The sequence below is a fragment of the Galleria mellonella genome, unplaced genomic scaffold (assembly GCF_026898425.1).
Source record: "Galleria mellonella isolate WM207_F2 unplaced genomic scaffold, CSIRO_AGI_GalMel_v1 utg789, whole genome shotgun sequence".
NCBI classification, from domain to species: domain Eukaryota; kingdom Metazoa; phylum Arthropoda; class Insecta; order Lepidoptera; family Pyralidae; genus Galleria; species Galleria mellonella.
The window spans coordinates 92,152-112,580 of record NW_026442155.1 but is presented as its reverse complement, the minus strand read 5'-3'; the positions used below and the strand labels follow the sequence as shown (position 1 = coordinate 112,580).

General features: G+C 37.4%; 1 protein-coding gene across 2 annotated transcripts in view; it reads right to left on the bottom strand.

The window, feature by feature from the left end:
* LOC116413350 (nucleoredoxin-like) overlaps nucleotides 1-16,835 on the bottom strand; it is a 67,538-nt gene extending 50,703 nt beyond the window's left edge. The window contains exons 1-2 of one of the 2 annotated variants that reach the window (XM_052901729.1): nucleotides 16,636-16,835; nucleotides 15,938-16,448 (exon numbers count right to left, since the gene is read on the bottom strand). In XM_052901729.1, the coding sequence (XP_052757689.1) occupies nucleotides 15,938-16,300 (363 nt within the window). In that variant the 5' untranslated portion in view covers nucleotides 16,301-16,448; nucleotides 16,636-16,835. Of the gene's footprint in view, nucleotides 1-15,937 lie in introns of both variants that reach the window. The other variant, XM_052901728.1, reaches the window with a different exon arrangement.
* Between the last annotated feature and the right edge of the window lie 3,594 nt (nucleotides 16,836-20,429).

Genomic DNA, 20,429 nt, shown 5'->3' with positions numbered 1-20,429 from the left:
TGCTGTATCCGCTGACATTAATGCTCCTTTCCACTTTGGGTTTGCTGGAGGAGAACTCCTTTAGAGTTAAACTGTGTTATATTTGTTAAATTTGATTTTTTAAATGGCAATAATCATTTAACTGGACCAGGATGGACGTTTTGTAATGGCCACACTACTAAGAATTGCGTAACAGAGAAGACAATTTTTTTTTAATGGGTGAAACTGGAATGGTAACCCCGCTTGCGCTATCGGTATACACTAGCGGAGCAATAGTGAGTGGTGATAGGTGAGGATGAAAACAGGTCCGTTTTTTTGGAGCCCAACGGGATTTGGCGGAGCACTTTTAGATTAATGGATGATAATGAACTCATCAGGAATTAACCATGATAGTTTCCAGTAGCCCACCTTTTTTTTAATGGATGATAATGGAATGGTAACCGCCTGCGCTAACGGTATACGCTGGCGGGGCACCAGTGAAATATGATAGGTGAGAATAAAAAAGCAGGTCAGTTAGTCCATCGTGATGAATACAGAATCCAGCACTATGGTTTCCAGGGGGAACCACGTGGAGGTCGACCTGACAGAGTATATTGCTAGCAATGGGACGGGTAGTCCGCATTACTAGTAATCCCTTCTCCCCAGCCCATCGTGACTAATTCCACTAGAACTAGGAGGTCGACCTGATAGGGTGTATTGCTAGTAATGGGGAATTAAGATTTTTTACTACCCATTACTAACAATCTCTTTTCCCTCACAGAGAAGACATTATCGTCTCTATTTCTCTCTCATCTGCGCTGCCATTATGAACCTGTATTGTAATTTGTCCTCTTAATAAAATCTTAAAAACGCCTTTTTTAATTAACCCAAAGCCAATTATCCAAAAATCCCATTATATACTTTGTTATGTATTACTAATGTGTACAATAAAGAATAAAAAAAAAAATTTAAATAACATCTGATTTACATAAAAAGGTTTGCTGGAGGAAATCTCTTATTAGAGATAAGCTCGCCTCTATACATTATGTTTAAAATGAATTGTGTTTAACATTATGTTTTGTGTACAATAGAGAATAAAAAAATATTAAATTTGGTATCATCATCATCATCATCATCATTACGTCATCATATCAGCCGTTAATTCTTCACTGTTAACATAGACCTACTCTAGAAGTGGGGGGGGGGTCTGCCAGTAGTTGCCACGCTCAGCAGACGTGTTGGCAACCGCAGTTAGGTATTGATGTTTTAAGAGGGACGCTGCTGCCCGGTCTTCGAATATTAAATACCATTAAATTCCCTTTTCTCAAACAGGCTTGGAAATGTGAGCATTATTTTAACAATCTTCTTAGAGATATTAAATACCATTTGCAGCCAAATAAATTACTATATAAACTCATATCTGTCCTGTAATTTAAAATTGGAATGATCTTTTACTTCGAAACATGGCTACCAAGGAGGTAACTAATAAAAGGTTTTATTTAAATTTCGAACTGGCTTGCAAATAGAAAGCTGTATTGAAAAAAAAAGACAAGAAAAAAAATTATGGCACGTGAAAAATTATTATTGTTCGTTATTCGTCATTGAATTTAAAAAGTAAAATTGTATTTTTGATTTCCGCGCATTGTTTGAGAAAAGTACTATACAAGCCTTGGCCACAACTAGGCATTGGTGGACTCGCGTATGTGTGCCTCGGCTACGCCTCGGCCCACATTTGCACGTTCGTCCATCAATGCCTTAGTTGCTGGCCGCTGCCGTAATGTACTATAGTCGCCTCGTACGACAGCCACGGCAATTTAAAAAGTTAGTAAAGACATAGTCGTCTGTATTTTTAAATTGGAAATTTTATTTCTGAAATCGTGTTAAAATTGCAAACGTATCAAAGCGCCGAATCGGCAACGGGTTAATATTTGTAATTCTTTTGTCTCGTGTTGCCATTGTTCGCAACAATGGGGGTGGGACGAGTGGTGGGATTAAGCGCTATGATCATACTTGTCACCGTTATTGGGGGTGAGCAGAAACAAATGATCATCGTTAATATAAGTAAGGCGGCGTGAGTGGCACTCTGCGGATATAGTGCTAAAGTGCCTATACATAAGTGCTTACTGATAAAACGTACCGATTTCCCTGATCCCCTATTTATTTTTATATAATATGATAAATATTTAATTTACAATTTTGTTCCTTAACTAATCAGCAGATTTGTTTTTTTTTTTTTTTTTGTAAATTAAACATTTACAAAAAAGAAGCTTTAAAAATTATATTACTATTGTAAATAATTTAAGTTTGTGTTCTCCGAAAATCTCCATTCGTGACGAAACCAGTTTCTTTTTATATTTCAAAAACAAATTACTAAATCGATTTTAATATAATTCCTATGGGACTAATTTAAAAGTGTAAACCTTTTAAATAGAAAAGATTTTTCGAAATCAGTTTATAAATGATGGATTTATTGGGTAACAAACTTAAAAAAATACAACAATAATTGAGAACCTATTTCTTTTGAAGTTGGTTGATAAGACCAACAAAAGAGCTTATCGATGACAAAAAGATTCATGAAAATCAGTTTTAAATTAGCCATGTAATCGCGTAACATAATCGCTACACAAAATGTTGAATACCATGTTGGTATAATTATGTCTTATATTTTTCACCACATCTGCCCTTCATACGCTTTCTGTTTTCACCTAACGGTTAGCTGGTAGAGAATGCCATGTGGCATTAAACTCGCCACTTGTACAAAGTTTTATTGTGCAATAAAGAATAAATAAATAAATACCAGACAAATTAAATACCATCTCTTTTTGGGGTACAAAAATAAATTAAAAAAGAATAATATTCAGACGAATTGTGTACCTTTTAGGATTTGATAATAAATTAAAAAAGAAATTTGTTTAATATATAATGAATTCTCTTTTGAATAAACAAACCAACAAAAGGAAAAGCGGAGTTAATTTTTTAGACGATCCCTTAGACGATGCTTTGGAAAACAGTTGAAAAGTCAATTATTTTTTACCAACCGCTGAATTGTGTCCGCCATTCATATTCAAAACAAAAGTCTAAACTCAGATGTTATAACAGAGATAAACAGAGATGTTTCCTCCCACGAACACTCAGGTTATGGAATGAGCTCCCTGCCGAGGTTTTCCCAAGAGACTACAGCATGGGGTTCTTCAAAAGTAGGGTAAAAAGGTTTCTTCAGGGTCGGCGATGCGCACGTAATACCTCTGGTATTGCAGGCGTTCATTGGCTACGGTAACCGCTTTCCATCAGGTGGGCCGTATGCTTGTTTGCTAGCTCAGTGGTATAAAAAAAAATATTTTTTTATACAAATTAGAATGGCAAACAAGCCGACGGCCCACCTGATGGAAAGCGGTAACCGTCGCCTATAGACATGAGCAGTACCATGGACATAACAGAGTATATTATCGTCCATGATACCTGATGGAAAGTGGTAATATCCGTCGCCTATAGATCATTAAATATGTTTAGTACCTATTCTTATGGACATTCAAATCAGTACAACAGTTTAGTATACTGTTTCATGCTGTATGTGTTTTTTATCTATCTATCTATCTATCTTGTGAACTCGGCACATTCATTTTTAGGTTGCAACATATACACAAATAAATGGAATTCCCACGTATTGTTTTTTGTCAAGCACTTTTTTTATATATTTTGTTTATATTTCATTTTTGTTACGGTCGTCATATCTGTTATTTTTTTTATACTACTTAGAATGGCAAACAACCTGATGGAAAGTGGTAACCGTTGCCTATAGACGTGAGCAGTACCATGGACATAACAGAGTATACTGTTTCGCCCATGATACCCCCCATGCGTTACCATTCCTGAGGACTCAGGTGTTATTCCTCTGTACCCAATAAATTCACGCCATATCCCACCCTTTAAACCGAAACACAGCCATGCAAACCTCGTAGTTCCCCCTGGAAACTATCATGGTTAATTCCTGATGAATTCATCATGATGGGCTAACTGGTCTGTTTTCATTCTCATCGATCACCCTTCACTGGTGCTCCGCCAGCGTATCTCGTTAGCGCAGGCGGGGATACCATTACATTTTCACCCATAAAAAAATAGCCATGTAAGCACAGCTGTTTGCCCTTAAAGATACGAGTGGGAGAGGTGTAGACGACAGTCTCTCTCTCTCTCTCTAGTGATTTGAATGAAGTATGTTACTTTATTTGTATAGTTTGTAAACATAATTTCTTTTCAAACCATAGCAGCTACTGTCACAGGAATGCAGCGTCGGGTTAACAATGCACAGCCGAACAATGCATAGACAATGACGGTCGGCTCCGGGGATATGATAAAATATTTCCACTATTAAAAGAGGCACATACACATAGTTTGCTATGAATAGGGTTGCCAGAACAAATATAATATATAGATTTTGTCACCAATTGCCACAGATTGGACAGTTTCCTGATATGAAGGCTGAATTTTTTTTTATACGACTTAGAATGGCAAACAAGACGGCCCACCCGATGTAAAGTGGTAACCGTCGCCTGTAGACATGAGTAGTACCATGGACATAACAGAGTATATTGTTTCGCCCATGATACCCCCCATACGTTGCCATTCCTGAGGACTCAGGTGTTATTCCTTCAAACCGTATACAAACACAGCAGCTGTAAATTCACGAATGGGACAGAGACCATCAACTTTTGTATCCCCCCCTGGCTTAACTCCTTCAAAAAGAAGCATTAATTATCAAAAGTTGTGTACAATAAGATTATTTTGTTTGGTTTATTTTATTTTTAATACATACAAACACAGCAGCTGTGAAGCAGCTGTGTTCGCATAACTGTGTTTCGGTTTGAAGGGTTCGTGTTTCAACCGTGAGGTTGAACTTTTTATTATATAAATTCGTTTTATTTCGTAAAATTCTAACAGATATTTGACTGTTTCTGTAATAGACGTCTTAAATTTCGATCACATCACGAGAACTTCTGTTCCTTAGAGCCTCCCTTAGATGTGAAACATTAAGTTTATTTGCTCACACATTTACTTGGGGCATTCGAGTTAATTAAGTAGGGACTATTCGGGTCAGGATTCTCAAATTGTATTAGTACTAGATATATATATACCTCCTGTATACTAAGAGGTATAAAGGTGTAAAGGAATTTAGATGCCTCATAGTGCTCTAATGGTTGATGAGAGGGGGGAAAGGGATTGTTAGTAATGGAGACTGAGAATTCCATTGCTAGCAATATACCCAACCAGGTCGACCTCCTCGCGGTTCCCCTTGGAAACTGTCATGGTAGATTCTTGATGAATTCATCATGATGGGCCAACTGCCCTGTTTTCATTCTCATCTATCACCCTTCACTGGTGCTCCGTCAGCGTATCCCGTTAGCGCAGGCGTACTATTTTTACCCATCAATAAAAAAAATGGTTGAAGAGATTTGAATGGGGTATTGAGTATGGGTAAAGTTGGCGTCTTTTTAGACTGATTACTATTTGACTGTATTTCGAAAGATTAGGGGAAAAAATCTTAATTTTAAAATATATGTTCATTTTTAATACGATGTTGATCACGAGAGGGAGATTTTGTACAAAAGTCGTTTACTTGGGTACCTCTGTCCCATTCGAGTTTCAACCGTGAAGCAGCTGTGTTTGTATGGCTGTGTTTCGGTTTGAAGGGTGGGATATGGCGTGAATTTACAGGGTACAGAGGAATAACACCTGAGTCCTCAGGAATGGCAACGCATGGGGGGTATCATGGGCGAAACAGTATACTCTGTTATGTCCACAGTACTGCTCATGTCTATAGGCGACGGTTACCACTTTCCATCAGGTGGGCCGTCAGGTTGTTTGCCATTCTAAGTTGTATAAAAAAAATATCTCAAATGCGTCATTTGTTTAACAGTAAAATTTTCATGGTAGCTAAAAGAAATTTGATTAAATCGTTCGCAGAATATTCCCGGGCGAAGCTTATCGAACACGTGCACGCACGTTGGTAGCGATTAAGCTTAATTTAGCCATCTGAATAATCATGAGCTTGCACGCAAATATCGTAGGTCCTGCACAGTGCGCAGTCGACAGCGGTGCGCTGACCTTTGACTTTGATCTTGTACTCCTTTTGAATATCGAACACATTTACGTGGTCACGTCTACATTAAAGTTTTTTTTTTTTTATTGAATGAATGAATATTTATTTGCAAGAAATATGGCAAATATACAGATAGATAAAATAATATTAAGTCCACATATATCGCCACAATATTAAATTATATAACAATTCTTATAAAAAAAATGTCAAATACGATTTCATGTCCATTAATGTACTTCATCTCATTTGATATTAATACGTATTAATAGGTATTAGGAGATTTATCGAGCAAGAATGAATGGAGATGTCGGTAGGGGCCGCCTTAGACGGACGTATGTCGACCCAATAGGCGACGTGCTGAAGAAGGGCCAAATTAAAAGTACCCGTAAACGGCGAGCGTGTATGAAAAGATTGATGAATGTGGAGGAAGCGAAAGAGGTCTGTTTGAATCGAAGCATTTGGCGTTCCATTGTTTCTGCCTACCCTAATGGGAGACAGGCGTGACAGATATGTATGTATGTATGTATTAGTAGGTCTGTGATTAGTGTCAACAATATTATTATAATATTAATGAATTACTCATTTCACTTTTAATTTTAATAAATTCATTAATTGAATAGAAACAATGGTCAATTGACCATTTTTGTAATTGGGATTTAAAGTTGGTAATCGTTTGAAGTGCGGGGGAATATTATTATGAATTTTAATAGACATAAATTAGCAGTTCCTTTGATATAGAGAAGTTTTACATTTCGGTACAACCAATTTAGTGGGATCCCTACTCCCAAATTTAGAGTGTTCTACAACTTTTGTAAAAAAAAGCTTTGGATGTTTGAGCTTTCTAACAAAAAGTCCAATTTCCATAATGTACATAGATGTCACTGTAAATATGTATTAAAACTGTAACCATCTTATCAAAGAGAGATTTAGAATAAATGTCGTCTTTTCGGGTAACTCTGTGTCATAGGGGAAAGGGATTGTTAGCAATGGAGTTCGACATTGCTAGCAATATGCCCTATCAGGTCGACTTCCACGTGGTTCCCCCTGAAAACCATCGTGAAAAATTCTTGTTGAATTCGTCACGATGGGCTAACTGACCTGCTTCATCCTCATCTATCATCCCTCACTGGTGCCCCACTGGTGTATACTGATAGCGCGGGTGGGGTTACCATTCCATTATCACCTATTAAAAAAAAAACTGTCTCATTCGTGTTTCTGTCGTGAAGCAGTTATACTTACAGATTGGTTACGTAAAGTTGTTATTAAAAAACGGTTTAATAGTTTAATTTTTAGATGAAAATAACTGGTTTTGTCGCAATAGAAGTTTTTTTTGTAGGACATAAGGTTTTATTACTTATTCTACGTATGCATACCTACTTTTTATTTTGGGCAATAAATGTATTCCCGGTTTGAAGAAGGGTGTTGCAAAAACTAGTAATCACTTATGTAAATAAACGGAGTCAGAGAACGAAAGAGTACGGATGGAGTTCGTTGGTTCGAGTACAATATCTGAGGGCCTACCATGAAATGTTTTCCGAAATTTCGGAGCCGAACAAAACACAAATTTGATGTTAAAATTACATAATACTTGCCGTTTAAAAACATTAAAAATATGAAAATATTATTCCTTGGGACTTTTATGGTAGGATGTATGACGAACGAAATGTTAAGCTCCATTTACTGACCCGATTTAGGTGTGAACAAAAACACGAAATTGAGTCCGAAACTTCGGAATTTCATTTCATGGTAGACCCGCTGCTTACCTCACAAGGAATTTAGCGCGAAGATCTGTTATATTACAAATATGAAAATGGATAAAGACTCGTACGTTTACATTTCATCTGGGAATATTTAACATATTGCTTTTAATACAAATATATAGTTTATTTTTGTGGTCCCGGCATAGAAAAGGTTATCTTTCCTGTCCCGTGGGTGTCGTAATTGACGAAGAAAGGAACTTGATGGCAGAGGGATGGGCAGCAGTGTCTCATTTGAAACATCACCAAAGCCTAACTACGGTTGCCAACCCGCCTGCCAAGCGTGGCAACTACTGGCAAAATTTTCTTTATGGAGGATGCCTATCTTCAGCAGTGGAGAGTTGATGGCTAATATCATAATAATGATGATCTATCCTAGATTAACATATGGTATAATATATGATATTGTCTACTTTAATTCACAAGGGCAAAGCCGTGAGATAATTTCTTTATCCCAGAAATACATTAAAACAAAAAAGTCTAGAAATTTCTCTCGAAAAATAGCTGTATTTCATTTGCATAAATTCCCCGAATGAAATATAAGATTCCAAAAATGTAACAAATTATTGCCAAAGATCGTAATTTATTTTATTTAACTAAAAAGATAACATTATAAATGGGGCGCGACGCACCCCCTTGGCGTATTGTTAACGCAAAGTTATTTACGCGCTCTGCTATATCGCTTTGTATCTAAAACGAAAAAAAAAAAATGTATACCTATATTTTACTAACTTTCTGAGACAAAGGAATGAAATATATAATGCTATGTAGGTACATGAGTAACTCTAGACATCAAATTTAATTTCTTTTTTAGATAGATAATAAATAGATAAACACTTTATTTGAGCCATTTATGACACACGCAAATTAACAAATGAGTTTATACAATCAGATTATTTTCATTTTTTCAAATATAAAACAAAAGATAAGTATTGAAATATGTTTTCACCAAGTGTGTCGCAGTGACCCAAATAGGCTACAGCTCAGTGATAGTTTTGCTTAAAAGCAAACCACTGATTTTCAGCTGCAACCTGAAGTAAGGCTACACGGACGCGTGCAACAAACCCAGAGTGTAACCTGTGTAACCAATTTAACAGCAAAAGGTAAAATTGTATTATATAGATACATACTTATATAAATGATGCATAAATAATATATTTCATTAATTAATTAAACCTACAATATAAATAGTAATTCACCACAGTAACTATTATGTTAAAAGCAGTCGCTACCAGGCGACCAATCCAAGTTTTTTCAAATACACATTCTAACCATCTTTATTAAAATAGACTTGTTTACAAGCACTTTTATATCGTCATTTTTTTTTAATCTACTGCAGGGTTTGTTAGGTTGTAATTAGTTGGGAAGAGTCCGTAAGAAACTCAACAGTTATTTTTTTTAAATCTTTGGTAACATAAATATAAGGTTACATATTTTTTTTTTTTAATATTATCATTATGCCAGCCTTTAACTGTGCACAGCTGAATATAAGCTTTCTCCTTGGGGGTTTCGCTAGTAGTTGGCCAACTTGGCAGACATATTGGGAGTCGCAGTTAGGCTTTGGAGATGTTTTAAGAGGGACGCTGCTGCTCATCTTTCGAAAATTTTTATTTTTTATTAAAATTTCTATAATGTCAGATCTCGAATATCGGTCAATCAAATACTCCGGCCACTCGGACAAAGTCGCAAGTAAAAACTAGTGGCTCTATAAAGTATAAAAACATTGCTTGATTTTTAGCTACTATTTTTTTTTTAATTTTAAATATGTCTAATATACACAATCGGGACTTAATGCGATGAAAAACACTTTTGCTGGTAAATAGTATGTACATACTTTCTTTTTTATTGCCAACGATTATGTATTTAAAATATGTGTATTTTAAATACGCGAAAGTTTAAAATTAATTATTATTTTTTAGTTTTACTGTCTGGATTAGTTTTTGTTTTCACCAATAATGAGAGCCTGCCGTGGATTTGAAATAATTTGACTTATTAAGAGCGCTTTTTGTTACCGGAGTATTAATGAGAACAGAAAGGGGTATGGGGGTAATTTCTAGAGAATTCGTTACCATTTTTATGCAACTTAGAATGGCAAACAAGCTGACGGCCCACCTGATGGAAAGTGGTAACCGTCACATATAGACATGAGCTGTACCATTAACATAACAGAGTATACGTTCCAATTCATTAGATCAACTGACCTGCCCCATCGACAAATAACATACGAATTTATCGAGAAATATCTTACGTTATACTATGTCTATGATAGAACAGTTTCGGTCAATGCTTATATGAGAAAGAACGAGACAGCGGACGTTGCCATCTCATTTTGTCTCATAGATAGATCTCATACTAGCAATAAAGATTCCATCGTTGGCTTCGTGTGCCACTCATTTAGGAGGGTTTATTTCATCCTTCAGTGATTACCTACCATACGTAGATGTAGGCATGGGTATTATGGATACCGATCCGATATCTATATATTGGGTTTCTCTGGACATTGATAGCGGAAAAAAGATCTTCACGCATTTCGATATCGCCTATATCGGTCGGATATCTATTTTGGAATATGTACAAAGTCTGTTATATAAGATATATATGAAGAGATTGTTAGTATTGGGGAGGTTAGTTCCCATAGCTATCAATCATTAGGTCGACCTCCACGCGGTTCCACCTGGTAAAAATCGTGACTAATTTATCGTTGAATTTGTCACGATGACCTGCCTTTTCATCTTCACCTGTCATCCCTCACTGGTGCTTCGCCAGTGTATACCGATAGCGCAGGCGGGGTTACCATTCTATTATCATTCATAAAAAAAAAAATACCCGTATGCTTGGCAATAGGTACAAACTCAGCTTTTGCTGACCTAACGTGCGTTCAACGCAGATTTTCAGTTTGCACGGGGTTACTTACGGGTCGCAGTTAGAAGCGAGGATCCTTAAATTTTCATATAGATTTCAATAATTCAATTTAAATTTCATCAATTTAATTAAATTCCAAATTAATTTAATTATTTTAACGATTTTTTTTTATTTCTATATGTTTTATTTTATTTTAATGTAATTTAATGTAGTTGTTCATATTTTTTTTTTTTTTAGTATCATTATCAATTTTAGTGTTGCCTGTATTGCCTTTCATTTTCTTCTATCAACTTTTACTAGTACTTTGTGAGTGTATACCGATAGAGCAGGGATTTTTTTATAAGGACAGGCTTCTATATGTTTTATTTTATTTTATTATCAAATATTTACATATATGGATGTTACACAAAGACAGGGTCGGTCGCTAGTGTTTGATAAACAAATGAAACCTTATACAGTTGAATTATAACATCTCAAGAGTTTATTTATTTTTTATTTATGTACACTTTATTGCACCATTTATAGAATAGTAAACACATTTAACTTAAGTGTTCTTCCAGACAACCTTTGGGTAGAGAACATTGAGAAAACAAAGAAAAATAAAGGGTAGGTGGAGCACTATTATATTAGTACTAATTATATATAAACAAACATATACAAAGATATATACATATACATGTATATACATATATATACATAAACAAATACATACATAAACATACACAAACTTAAAAGTACACATACAACAGGAGAGAGTGACACTGGAAGATGAAGATAGAATATGGGAAAAAATTGTTACTTAAAGGGAGAGATAATGGGCTTTAACAGAGGTTTTGAAACTAGCGAGAGATTGAGCGCACCGTATAGAGGTAGGTAGTGAGTTCCACAGACGAACTATTAATAAAAGAAAGTTAGTAAATTTGAGACGGAGATTATTGACACTGCGTGAAGTTTGGCCATTGGCCTCACTAAGAAACACAAATCGTCTTTAAGATAATCAGGAACAATGGGGTTAAAAAGAATCGCGTAAAGGAGAGATAGGATATGTAAATTACGACGAAAACGGATAGGGAGCCACTTGAGTTGAGTACGAAATTGAGAAATGTGATCATACTTGCGAAGACCAAATATGAAGCGAATACATAAATTTTGAAGACGCTCAAGCTTGTTTAATTGCTCTTCAGTAAGGTCTAAATAACAGGAGTCGGCATAGTCAAGAATGGGCAGGAGTAAGGAGTGTGCAAGCGCAATTTTGGTGGTAACAGGAAGGAAATTGCGTAATCTATTCAAGGCGCTAGTAACAGCAAAAAATTTTTTGCTAACCTCTGAAATTTGCGGAGACCACGATAAAGTACTGTCAAAGATAATGCCAAGATTTTTTACTTTTTTTTTGTAATCTATTAGAACTCCATCAAAAATCAGAGGCGAGAGACTCTCCAAGGAAATTTTTGAAATAAGCCTGCTACCTATAATGATGGCTTGTGTCTTTAAAGGGTTTACAACAAGACCATAAGATTTACTCCAGGCTGATATATGTGTAAGATCAGTGTTAACAGTAGATATTGCTAAAGCGATATCAGCGAGAGGGGCCAGAGAATAAATTTGGAGATCATCTGCATAAAGGTGGTAGGAAGACTGAAGTTTAGAAGAGATAGTGCTAATAAATAAGGCAAAAAGAAGAGGAGATAAGACGCCACCCTGCGGTACGCCAGCAGACGTATGGCACCAAGAAGACAAAACGTCATCAATACGAATGCGCTGCTGACGTCCAAACAGGTAGCTACGAAACCAGTCAATTGCCACTGGAGATATGTTGAGAGAGGCCAACAATTCTAATAAAATATCAAAATCAACAGTATTAAAGGCGTTGCTAAAATCAATAACGTTAGGACAGTTAATTATATCGTCTGTGATTTTAATAAGAGCAGTCGTCGTACTATGACCAGGGCGGAAACCAGATTGAAAAGGATTTAAAAGATTATTTCTAGTTAAGTAATAAAAAAGTTTAATACGTTACGGTAAAGAAAATGTTGCGCCAACAAATGGCCCGGCTTAATCCCAATGTTAACGTAACAGCGCACCTGTGTATGTAAAAAACCGCCCCAAGAGAAAGTGGGGTGGAAAGTAATTTAGGGTGATACACAGTATTGACGGGAGCCCCCGGCCTCGCCGTAATTACGGCCCTTCCACGGGTGCACGTTGAATGAACCGACCCATTCAGGATCCGGGGCCCGCATAAAGGGGGCATTTACCTCAAGATGGTAGACTGCCACCGCCACTCAGTAACAGTCCACCCGTCTTAATATTGTAAAAGAGTTTTAAGAGATTTTAATATTGTAAACTTTAGCTAGTTTTAGCCGACTTCCAAAAGAGGAGATTCACAATTATTATTTATGTATGTTTTTAAATGATTATATTACTTTTTATGATACTTAGAGCAGCAAACAAGCTGACGATCCGCCTGATGGAAAATGGTTATGTGATAATCTATTATTAATATGATAAAGAGGTAAAGATTGTAAGTTTGAATGTTCGAGGCAATCTCCGGTCTACTGACTGATTATAGAATTTTTACCGTCTTCAATTTACTGTGGCTAATTATTAAAAAAAAAAAAAATTCCAAAATAAAAAGTGGTCTATAGCGCCCAGGGATAGGAACCTTGCTAACAGTGAAAGATTTTTTTGTATACAACTTAGAATGGCAAACAAGCTGACGGCCCACCTGATGGAAAGTGGTAACCAATGCCTATATACATGAACAGTACCATGGACATAACAGAGTATATTGTTTCGCCCATGATACCCCCCATGCGTTACCATTCCTGAGGACTCAGGTGTTATTCCTCTGTACCCTGTAAATTCATGCCATAAACCACCCTTCAAACCGAAACACAGCCATGCAAACACAACTGCTTCACGGTAGAAACGCGAATGGGAGAGAGGTGCCCAAGCAATCGACTTTTGTACAAAGTCTCCCTCTGGTGACTCCCATTATTAACATTATCTCTCCTCCCCACTCATTCCTACTAGGTCGATTCACTAACCATTCAGAGGCTAAGAAGTTAAGTACCCCGTAAATTCTCAGACGTATAATTTTCTCGTAGCAATGGGGGATTTTGAGTTGAAATAAGGGCCTCTTGCGGCTAGAGATTTTAATTACCCACCGCGAGTTTAAGTGTTCAAATTGAATATTTATTTACTTCTGCGCTTTATTCTTTTCCCCGGTCACGTGAACAAAGTTTCGGCTAAAAATTGATACAAAAACAATAATTTATAATGGTGTGGGATGCGTTAGCTCCAAGTCATTTTTTTTTTATACAACTTAGAATGGCAAACAAGCTGACGGCCCACCTGATGGAAAGTGGTAACCGTCTATCTAGATCGTTCTCTTGTTCGGGTGCTGCGGCAGTGACAGCGGAAACAATAAAGAGGCGTAAATACTCACATATTGGGGTCTTATTGTTTTCTGCCATTTGCTGTAGAGACGAATGGGATATGGCGTGAATTTACTGGGTACAGAGGAATAACACCCGAGTCCTCAGGAATGGCAACACATGGGGGGTATCATTGGCGAAACAGTATATTCTGTTATGTCCATGGTACTGCTCATGTCTATAGCTGACGGTTACCACTTTCCATCAGGTGGGCCGTCAGCTTGTTTGCCATTCTAAGTTGTATAAAAAAAAAAGATGTGCCCGTGGGGCCCAGATGCAAAGAATTTTTATCGGACGATCGCAGCGCGCCTCATCGAGGTTACTGGTGACCCGAGAGTTGGTAGCTACTTTGCCCAAAAGATAAGTTTGGCAATCCAAAGAGGTAATGCCGCCAGTATCTTGGGTACGCTGCCTCGGTGTGGTGCGTTGGGAGACTACTTACTTATAATAATAGTATTAGTATTTAAGGAATTGTATATTAACTTTAATTTTTTGTTGTATAGTAAATAGATAAGTAAAATTCATTTATAATAGAGTCGGAGATCGTTTTATTATTTTAATGGGATTACTTGTCTTTCATTGTGTTTGAATACGCCTCTTGTTCTACTATTGTGCAGTATTCAAATTTCCATTAGGAATTATTTGGATTCCTCCTTCTTAGGTTGTATAATTTAAAATTTAGGCTCTCTCGAATCATTGTGATGACTTCGTGGCGGTGTAGTACGCATTATGTCCTGTATAAATGATGTATCGAGTTTGATTCTCGATCATGTCGACATTTTTTTATTATTAAGTTGAAAGCAATCTTATAATTTGCCAGAGGGAGACTTTGTACAAAAGTCGTTTGCTTAGGTACCTCTGTCCTAGTCGTGTTTCAACCGTAAAGCAGTTGTGTTTGCATGGCTGTTTCGGTTTGAAGGGTGGGATATGACGTGAATTTATAGGGTACAGAGGAATAACACCTGAGTTCTGAATGGCAACGCATGGGCGAAACAGTATATTCTGTTATGTCCACGGTACCGAGTCTAATTGACCTTATCAGGGTACCCAATACACCCTATCAGGTCGACCTCCACGCGGTTTCCCCTGGAAACTGTCGTGGTTAATTCTAGTGGAATTCGTCACGATGGGCTAACTGACCTGCCTTTTCATCCTCACCTATCATCCCTCACTGGTGCCCCGCCAGCGTATACCGATAGCGCAGGCGAGGTTACCATTCCATTATCATCCATTAAAAAAAATCTACCCATGTCTACTTAGGATAGAAAAAGACAAGTAGATTTATTGTTTTTTTTTTTTTTTTTTTTATAGAATAGCATTTAATATTTTTAATTAAAATATGTTGGGAGACTACTTTTCGAAATAGCATAATGCTTTCTCGTATGCAGTTTCCAGCTATGTTGTAATGTTTACTCTCTCGGGAATGAGGCTGCAGGAATGGGTGCATAAATTAATACTGCTAGTCGAGTCTACATCCGGGCTTCATTTTCAATTTATTTTTTTTACATTTTCGACTGACTTCAAAATGAAGAAGTACCTGAATTCAGTTGTTTTTTCTTTTACATTTGTTACCTCATAACTCCGTTAGTTGTAAATCGATGTATAGACATGCATATGCATAACATATAAAAATAATAGTTGTAAACCGATTTGGAAAAAAATATTTTTCTCTGACAGGATATATTTAAAGGTTGGTTCCATAGAAATTTTATCAAAATCAGTTTAGTATTTATGTTTCGAAATAAAAAAAAAACCTGGTTTTGCCATCTTAAGTTATTATATATATATAGAAACATTTTAAAATATTCCCTTTTTCAGGTAAGTATTATTACCTTAGTATCCACATCGTGAAAAGGCACAGCATACCACGGCTTTCCCGTCAAACTCTTACGGAAACCCGCCTCTCTCTCCACCGGACCTTCAGGTGTGCCAACATGAGCCCAGAGCACCACCTGTACCACTTTCAACCGCGGTTGCACTATTTTGTACAATTCCTCTAGACGTACACCAAAATCATCACTTGTGTCGCTAATGTTCGCGAATGAAAAATAAATTCCACACACAGCACCATCCCCTTCTTCGACACAATCGCCCAATCCTTGTAAAGTTGGCACTAACTCGAATTGGCCGTTTTGAGTTCCCGGTGACTCGCACTTCACAAGCACTTTCCCGAAGAGTTTTTCGCGCCAGTCCATTTTAGAAAAGATTTCACACTAGCATCACTCTGTAAAAATGCTTACACATGTATTCCAATCATCTGATATGTTTATTTTACTGTGTTTCTATTATATAAATATTAAACATGCGAGTCGTTTGACTGGTCCAACGGAACCGCTTTTGATTCTGAAAACAAAATGCGCTGTGAAATTTTATTTGTTTTGATTCACTCCGCTGCCGACAAAACTTATTTTGATAACTCGAATTTGTTGTTATTGAATCAATTAAATATAATTGTGTACGAATATAATTATTTTTTTTTTACAGTAAACCAAAAGAATTTCGTTTTATTTTTAAAATGAAACGCAATTACGCGGGAGGTCGACGGACGCGTCGCGCGACGGGCACTCCCCTTCGTAAACAAAACGAGACTGCAGGAATCGGAATCGGACACAGACAGGACTTCGTAGGAGGGACTAGACAACGGAACCCTCAGCCCTCAACTCAACACAGAGCAAACACAATACAAAAAGTTCCAGAATTTTACAATTGTTTGCACATTCGTTTCGTTTCATATAGAATTTGACATTAACGTGCTACCGCGCTTGATCCAATATTCTTTTTTTTTTGTCTGATTGTCAAATAAAGCATGATGTCATCCTTCTTAAAATAGTATTAAGCACAATGACTTGCAGATATCAAAGTGATTGCAGAAAAATTTGTGTAATTGTATTTTTCTTTACAGATACATCTCCAGTGCTTACATATTATTTGTATTGACTATGTCAGTCCAACTATCCTAGCAAGAGGGAGGAAGGGACTGTTAGTAATGGAGAAGTTAGTCCCTTTTGCTATCAATATATCCTATCGGGTCGACCTCCACGCGGTTCCTCCTGGAAACTATCGTGACTAATTTACCGTTGAATTAGTCACGATTGGCTAACTGACCTGTCTTTTCATCCTCACCAATCATCTCTCATCTGGTGCTCCACCAGTGTATGCCGATAGCACAAGGGGGATTACCATGCCATTTTATCCATTATAAAAAAAAAAAAACTATCCTAGCATATATATTTATTTACTTAAACTAGATATCTTTTAGATGCCGTGCGGTCCCGACATAGAACGGGTCACTCCTTTCCCGTGAGTGTCGTAAGAGGCGACTAAGGAAATTTAATAGCCGAGGAATAGGCAGCAGCGTTACCAAAAACACATCACCAAAGACCTACTGCAGTTGCCAATTTACTTACCAACCGTAGCAACTACTGGCAAGGCCCCCCATATGGCGAGACTGTTCAGATGTGGACAATTTATGGCTGACAAAATTATGACATGATGATGTTTGAGAGAAAACGCTAAGAACGCCTGTCACGAAAGGATTACATCTACAAGACCTCGAAGAAACCCGCGCTTTTTTTGAAAAAATCTACACTGTGTCTCGAGGGAAAACCTCAGCAGGAAGCTTTCACATTCCATAATCTGAGTGCTCCTTTGAGACAGCATTGTATCCGGCTGTATTGGTTTTAGTTCAGGGTAAGAAGATGAATTCCCTGAAGATGGCGGGTATAATATTCGAGCATGCTAATCTCAGAAACTGCTCTACCGATTTTAGTAAGATTTTGCAAACGTTTGTTTCAACTTGAGAAATGGCCCTTTTAGTGGATAGTGGGAAGCTGAACAATATTCGCTGGATCTGCTAGTATAGTAAAGAAGTATGCTCCTAGAATCTAGCGTTCCATAAAACGAAATCTCAGCTTTTTGTTTATATATTTTCAGTCATGTTTTTTCTGAAATATAGTTGAAAGCTCCATATTCTAGGGTGGGTACCAGACAATTCTGAGGTAGGCACGGCTAATCCGTTCCCCTCAATATACATACGGCTGTAAATCTGTTTTTTTTTAATGTATGGTAATGGAATGATAACACCCAACTTGCGCTAACGGTATACGCTGGCGAGGCACCAGTGAAGGATGATAGGTGAGGATGAAAAGGCAAGTCAGTTAGCCTATCGAGACAAATTTCACGATAAATTAGTCATGGTTTCTAGGGGAAAACCGCGTGGAATTCGACCTGATAGGGTATATTGATAGCAAAAGGGTCTAATCTTCCCTTTTACGAACAATCCCTTCCCTCTGTGAATCTCAGTTGGATCAACACACACATAGAGACAGCGAAGGTCTACTCTGCACGTACCTACAACCAATTCTCAATACATATTTCGTGCAGGGGTTCCACGACACGAGTTAGTAATAATTTCGCAATTTCCATATCTCGCGTATAATCTGTGACCCTCGTATCTCTCGGTCGCGTCCGGAATAGGGTTGTGAGGGACAAGAAACATGGAGTAAAAAGTTCAAGCCCTTGACATGTCTGTTGGGTCGGGATCGCGGAGTCGCTTGTCTGTTTTCACTCGCTACAGCGCACTGTAGTCAGGTTAATAAACAACTTTTGAAGGGTTGTTTTTAAATTAATAAAGTACTCTGTGCGACTAGCATCAAAGTGGAATGTGTCGTGAAATATAGTAGATATATAAATAGAAAGATTTTAAATTTAATTCAATATTTTTACTCGTATGTGACTACCACTGTCCATGGACACCCGCTAATGCAACTTCTTTATAACTGATATGCAAAAATATGTCTGGCCCCATGCATTTGTGGATATCACAGACAATATGTTTGTGGTGGATACGAGGTTTGTCCGGAAAGTACGTATAAAAGTTTTTTAAAAATTTTATTTTACAATTATTCAGGTACATCAATTTTATCCCCTTCAAAGTACTCAGGCCACATAGGGCTGTGACATAATGCACTTGTGCCAAGGCCAATGCCTGTGCGTCCACTGTGAGAAGGCTCCTTGAAAGTCCTCTGGTTGTACGGGTTTCAGCGGCTCGAGCTGCCGGCCGTCGTAGCTTTTTTTATCTCATTTATGTCCCCCAAATGACCAGCCCCCGAAGTACCAATTTGCGTTTTGTGGAGCGGAACAAGAAGAAGTCACACGGATGAGCCAACTTGTCCGCGAATAGGGGGGATGTTCGGTCACCGTAGTCCGGCGGATTTTTAGAGATCAAAAACTCACGGACAACAAGAGAGGTGTGGGCACTCTCGCACCGTCAATCCGGCATTGTCGTGGCAGAAGAATCCAACGCCCCTCTCGCGCCAATTCTGGACGAATTGTCCCAATCGTGCCATATACGAGCATTGAGGCGTCTGAGCATATCGAGAGTAGAATTTTCCATCAACTGTCTGGCCTGGAGGGACGAATTCTAGATGGACAATCCACAGAACATCGAAAAAAACAATCAACATTTTCTTGACATTTGAGCAAATTTTCTTTAGATTTTTTTGTTCGTGGTTCCCCGGATATATTGTCTTCCACTCTTTGCTTTCACGTGAATCTCATTCTTGCTGAGACCGAGTTTCGAGAGAAACAATTGATTACGACGCGCTGCTCTTCAACGGAAGCGGGCTCCATCTCTCGACGGAATAGGTTTCGTTAAGAAACATGGTAAAAAGTTCACAGATGGCGTGACAAGCCTTGTCTGTTTTCACTCGCTACAGCGCACGGCGGTCAGACCAGAACATCAAGCATTGTTAGGATATATAGGAAGAAAGATTTTAAATTTAATTCAATATTTTTACTGCGTAAGTGACTACCTGTCCTCCCCACTCCTCTTTTATAACTCGCATTCCAGAAATTTTATACGAACTTTCCGTGGACAGACCTCGTACACAGGTGGATATTATTTTTACATATACATACATACATATCTGTCACGCCTGTCTCCCATTAGGGTAGGCAGAAACAATGGAACGCCAAATGCTTCGATTCAAACAAACCTCTTTCGCTTCTTCCACATTCATCATTATTTTTCTTTATGTATTTTTTTTCTCCTGGAAACATAGACGATATAACGACAAGCTAAGCTTGGAATAGTGCTCATAACACATATATATGTATATAATGCCTTTGAAGATATCTATTTTCTTATTCCCATTTGACCCTTCACACCTGCAAAATCAGAGATATTACAGATGTGTATTTTTTACTAATCTTTGTGAAAAGAAAAAAATAAACCATCAATTCATTAATATTTGTCGGTTATAATAAAGTAGGTTAAAGTTTATAAACAATATAACGCAGACTTAAATATTAGAAGCTAGGCTT